Raw genomic sequence first — 6110 nt, 5'->3', positions numbered from 1 at the left:
CTCGAAATCCCAAACAGGCATCGATAACATTAAAATACACTTCAATCCAAACTTATGAAATCCTTCTAAAATGCCAACTTTCCACAATAGGCGCTGAAACGTTTCTGAGTCATCCAAAACCCGATCCAGACATACGTCCAAGACCAAAATCATCATACGAACCTGTTGTAACCTTCAAATCCCAATTCCTAGGTCGTTTACTCAAAAGTCAAATCTTAGTCAATTCTTCCAGCTTAAAGCTTTCGAAATGAGAATTTTCTTTCCAAATCAACTCCGAACTTTCCGAAATTCAATTTCAACCACGCGTATAAGTCATAATACCTTAAGTGTAGCTACTCAAGGCCTCAAATCGCCGAATGATACACTAGAGATTAGAACGATCAGTCGGATCATTACAGGTACATGCACCCATCCTCCCATCTCTAGGCTATATATATACAGTATAAATTTTTCAGTTATTTACATAAATATATTGGTGACCACCCATGCTCAATTGAATACTTTGGTGCATTGGTGACTGACTTCCCCTTTTGTCTCCCAGATCCAGAGTTCGAACCCCTATCCCTATATACTTCTTTTTGATTAAATATTTCTATTTGTTTTCTTTTCTAAAGTTCCTTTTGACTTTTAATTAAATTTTTCTATTTTTTTCTTTACTAAAAACATCTTACAGGTCCCTAAATACTAAGACCCTAACCCCCGTCCCTTTTTACTATCTTTTTCTTTCCTTTTTCTCTTAGTCAAACTTTCAAATCCCTAAAATAAAATTAGATACAACTACTCTATCTCTTCGAATACTCCATCTCTCTTCACCCTCAGTGGATTCTTCAAGAATCAAGAGCGCAATTTCTTCTCATTGGTCTCTGCTTTTAGTTTCTCAGGTGTGCAACTACCATGTCTCTCTTCTTGCTTTGTATTTTAATTTACTCCTTGAACTTTCTTCTCCTCTTGCAATTTCTTGAATTTTCTTTTCCCTTTCTTTCAATGTTTGAATCTCTTGCCAAGATTTTGTCTTGCTGTTGGTATTTATTATTGTTTATTTCTAATATGGGGTTGTTGAATGCTATTTCTTGGGAGAATTTGGGAGAGCTAGGGCTTTAAAGTCTTGAATAATGATAGTATTGATTTGCCCACATATTGTGTTTGAGAAAATGCTTGATCGAGTTTAGTTAAGTAGGGGCTATGTGAACTTAATTTCTGACTAATTATTAGTATTTTGGGCCAAGATAACATAAGATTGAACTCTGCTAAGAACTAGAGTTTGAACTTCTGCTAAGAATTCTCTAAAATTGAAGTAATTAACAATCAAAAAGTGAATCATACTAAGAAGCCAATGAATGAGAAAACTGATCCAATGTAGTAATCGATTTATTTTTGTCCCTTAAATCCAATTACTGTATGATTTGAATCATAATATTCTTTTTGAATTAATATATATTGAATAAAAGTGTAAATATTTAACTTTGTAGGAACGATAATCCTTAATATTGAAATGGATAGATTTCTCACCAAGCCGAAAAATGGTGAGCCAAGTTCTAGTACTACTCGGCCATGCGTGAGTTCACAAATAGCTCCGGAAGTTCAATGGGTGACAAATCCTTCTCTACATTCAAATGTGGATAAAGTGCTTGATTTGAAATCTTTTGAACCGGATCCCAAAGAAAGAATGCCAATCTCGGATTATCGTCCTAATATTCGAGATGAAGTAAGGAGATATTATATAAACAAAGGGCCTTGTCAACCGATTGGTCATGCCTTTCCTAAAACTAAGATTGGGAGTAAAATGTTTCAATTTAGTTCCACTTGGTTTAGGGGACCATATTCTCAATTGTTGGAGTATAGCATAAAAGGACGGCATTTTGTTTGTGTTGTTATTTGTTCAAGAATGAACTTGAAAGTCATGAAAATGCAGGGGATGCATTTACAAAAGATGGTTTTAGGGGATGGAACAAGGGTGTAGAAAGATTCAAAGCACATGTTAGTGAAGTAAATAGTATCCATCACAAATGCTTCAATAAGATGCTAGATTTGAAAAATCAACGTCAATCGATTCAATCTTCTTTTGATAAGCAGAGTGAAAAAGTAAAAAGTGATTACCGGATGCGGTTAAATGCCTCAATTGATGTGGCAAGGTTTCTTTTAAGATCGGGATTTCTATTTCGTGGACATGATGAAAGTGAAGAATCTGAATATAAATATGGCTTTCTTGAACTTTTGGAATGGCATGGAGATCAGCATCCGGATATGGGAAGAGTAATATTACGTCATGCTCCACAAAATGATATGATAATTTGTCCAACAATTCAAAAAGAGATTGTGGAGGCTTGTGCTAAAGAAACAACTAAAGTTATCATTGAAGATTTGGATGGTGATTATTTTGCAATATTGGTTGATAAATCAAAGGACGTCTCACATGGGGAGCAAATGGCCTTAATTTTGCAATATGTCAACAAAAGTGGAATGGTGATAGAGCGATTCTTGGGTATTGTCCACGTGAGTGATACTTCTTCCTCATCATTACAAAAAGCAATTTATTCTTTGCTTTTGGATCATTCTTTAAGTAAATCCAAGATACGTGGACAGGGTTATGATGGAGCTAATATGCAAGGAAAAATAAATGGTCTCAAGTCTTTAATTTTGCAAAATACTCCCTCTGCATATTGTATTCACCGTTTTGCTCATCAATTGCAACTAGCACTTGTAGCTCTTTCTAAAAAGCATTTGGATGTGGATAATTTCTTTTATGTTGTGACTAATGTTTTGAATACCATTGGATCTTCATTTAAGTGCATGGAGTCACTTCAACAACATCAAGCAGATAAGTTGGAAGAGTTGCTTAAATTTGGAGAAGTCTTTACGGGGCAAGGTTTGAATCAAGAACGTGGCCTCCAACGACCGGGTGATACTCATTGGGGGTGTCATTTTAAAACCTTGGACAATTTGATGGTTTTATTTCCTTCAATTGTTAATGTGCTTAAAGATATGAAGTGTGACTGTCCATATCATCTTGATAGATTTGCAGCGGGAAATCTTTTAAGCCAGATTCAAGAATTTGGATTTATTTTTATGTTGCACTTAATGTTTAAGGTGTTGTTATTTACAAATGAATTGAACAACGCTTTATAAAAAAAAAGATCAAGATATTGTTAATGCTATGGGAATGTTTGACCTTGCAAAGAAAAAATTGCAAATGATGAGAGAAACTGATGGAACTCTTTGTTGGATGAGGTGTGCTCATTTTGTAGTAAACATGATATTCTAATTCCCAAAATAGATGAAGAATATACTCTAGGAAAGTCGAAGTGTAAGAGTTCCGAAGTTTCATATTTACATCACTTTCGTGTGGAAGTGTTTAATACAGTTATTGATTTGGAATTTCAAGAGCTTAATGATCGTTTTGATGTTGTGACTACTGACTTACTACTTGGTATGGCCAATTTGAGTCCGGTTGATTCATTTGATTATTTTGATAAGGATAAGATAATGAAGTTGGAAGAGTATTATCCAAGTGAGTTTGGTGATAACAAGCATCGAGAACTCGGTTTCCAACTTGATAGTTTCATTGTCTATGCTCAAAAGTATGATAGCAGATTTCTTAACCTAAAGGGAATTAAGAATTTTGCTAGAGTGATGATAGAGACAAAATTGGATCTTACTTGGACACTTATTTATTTTCTTGTGAAGTTGACTTTGCTTATACCTGTTGCTACCGCAAGCGTGGAAAGAGCATTCTCATCAATGAAGTGCATCAAAGATGATTTACGTAATAGGATGGATAATGATTTTTAAATGATTATTTAGTTTGCTATATAGAGCGTAAGATATTAAAAAATGTAAGTAATGATGCTATTATCGACCGTTTTCAAAGTATGAAAACTCGTCGAGACAATTGTAAAGTGAATGATGTTTTTGGTGAATATAATATTAATATAGTTTGCTCGTCAACTTTTTATCACCATAAATTTTATATAATCGAGCCAAACACTTATCTTAAAGATAATGGTGCACCTATATTCTTAAAATCCTGGATACGCCTCTGTACCCTTTAACCCAGCACTAGCAGCCCACTATCCTATACCCATCTCCTGACCCGCCCCGCTTCCCTTTAATTATGGCTGTTGATCTCATATGATCAACAACCCACAATAACCTTCCCCTTTTCCTTATATCCCCTTTACCTAAACCCTAAAGACCATTCCCCACCTAACAGCTGCCTTTGCACTCTCTCGAACCCTCTCCTCTCTTCCGCAAACCCTAGCAGCCGTTTCTTAGTTCCACTCCAATCTTGGCCTAGAGATGGAATCTACTTATGATCTACTTACCTTATTAGCCTTCTCTCATTATTGGTTGTCCACTTATGGTGTTACTTAGGTACTTGCCTAAGTTTGGCAAGTATCACTTCGAGATCAGACTGGAATGGCTCGAATCTTTGATTTTGTGCGTTATTCCGTCTATTTATGCTCAACAAAGAGCAATTTGCACTCTTGCTTCGATTTTTCAGACGATTCAACCCGATTATGGTTTGAGACTCTCCATCTCCTTTACTGATTTTGATTTGCATGTGATATTTTCTTTCCTTATTTGTGCTTAATTAATTGTTTTTCATGTTTGTTCTTTCAATTTTTGCACTATATAAAACCCCTTCCCCGTTCCCTTTCCAGCTCTCAACGATTCATAACTTAACTATTGTTACCACTACTCTGATTCTTCTATACTTTCTGCACTCTTGGTTCTTGGCCGGCTGAAAGCCTAGGCCACCAAATTTTGATTAACTGACCTTCTCATTGCCAACACTGCCAGGGGTTCATCTGAAACCCTTAGAAACTCTGACGCACTGAGTTTTGGGTTCTGCTGCTCTCTCTGCTGTCAATGATTGAAGTATTATTGGAATTATTCTTCTTGTTCACCCATTTGTTAATTCTCAACTGATAAGTGTATTTGGCTCTGTCAATTTCTTTCATTCTCGTGTTTTTATGTTTGTACATCTATGTCACTTAAACTTTATGAATCTGTATGCTATTGTGTTATCCCTATCATTTTACGACTCAGAACTTTTCTAGCATCTGAACTTGTCCAACTTATGACTCTGATGTATGCCTACTGTATGTGTTCAACATAAATGATCCTCACTACCTTAAACATGCCCAGCCTAGTATGTTTTTGTGTTTTTGAATGTTTATACCTGCCACTCATCCTGAGTTTGTATCCTTGCCATGTTCTATATCTTTGTGATAAATCAACTCATGTGTTCTGATTCATGTTGGATCATTCATGTGTACTTAATACCTTACTAGAGTTAGTTCTTAGCCATGTTATTAGCCAAATGTATTGCCCTGCTAATTGTGAACTTAATGTGTGTTCCCTGCCTGACTTAATCCCATGTGGTCTAGTAGTACCTATGGTTTACAAGGTGAAAGTGCATCATCCAGCTTTTCTCTTATGTGTAATTTGATAGTCTTGTTTTTTATGTATCCTTGCCTACTTAGTTCTGGTGTTGCTTAAGCCTTTTGTGTTGTGACTGGTACTTAGTATGTTTAAATTAAGGTTTGTTTGTAGACAATGTCTACCAACTTGTTTGGTTATGCTATTTTCACTAATTTTTCATGCTAGACATCCTTATGCGAGGACTATACTCTGTTGGCTTTCTGTCCATGATTTTATTAGATTCTCATGTTCAAAATCTCCTGACTAAGTTCTTTATGCTAATCCTAGACCATGTTTGCTTTGAAACATTACTTGAAGTAGTATGCTACCTCATGTTGGTCAATCCTGTCACCTTAGCTTTATTCTCAAAGAATGCAAGCATGAACCTGCCTTATGTATGCCCTATGAACTTGTCGATATGCTTTAGTGAAAACTATTGTTAGATACAGTTTCGATAATTCAGTGTGTAGACTTCAAAAGGTTATTCAATTAATCCCAAGTGTAGTTTGTTACTCGTATGGCCAAGTTTGGCCTCCATTTGGGTAAGAAACTATTCGTTTAGGCTTAGTGTGTTGGGCCTGCTTTGGCACTAGAGGTTTGAAGAACACTATCTGCACATAAGGTATGGGCCTACCTGAATTTTTAAAGCCATTTGAAGGCCCAGATGCATTGCTGGGTTATTTTAT

At 35.7% G+C, this 6110-nt stretch overlaps 1 protein-coding gene across 1 annotated transcript; it reads left to right on the top strand.

The window, feature by feature from the left end:
- The first annotated feature begins 1492 nt into the window (after positions 1-1492).
- On the top strand, positions 1493-3789 carry LOC104121138 (uncharacterized). The gene is made up of 4 exons (XM_070188730.1): positions 1493-1705; positions 1885-2866; positions 3135-3218; positions 3362-3789. The coding sequence occupies exons 1-4, from the start codon at positions 1493-1495 to the stop codon at positions 3787-3789; spliced, it is 1707 nt and encodes a 568-aa protein (XP_070044831.1).
- The last annotated feature ends 2321 nt before the right edge of the window (positions 3790-6110 follow it).

Source organism: Nicotiana tomentosiformis, chromosome 11, assembly GCF_000390325.3.
Source record: "Nicotiana tomentosiformis chromosome 11, ASM39032v3, whole genome shotgun sequence".
In the NCBI taxonomy this organism is placed as follows: domain Eukaryota; kingdom Viridiplantae; phylum Streptophyta; class Magnoliopsida; order Solanales; family Solanaceae; genus Nicotiana; species Nicotiana tomentosiformis.
The sequence above is the reverse complement of the archived record's forward strand: the minus strand, read 5'-3'. Positions and strand labels throughout refer to the sequence as shown.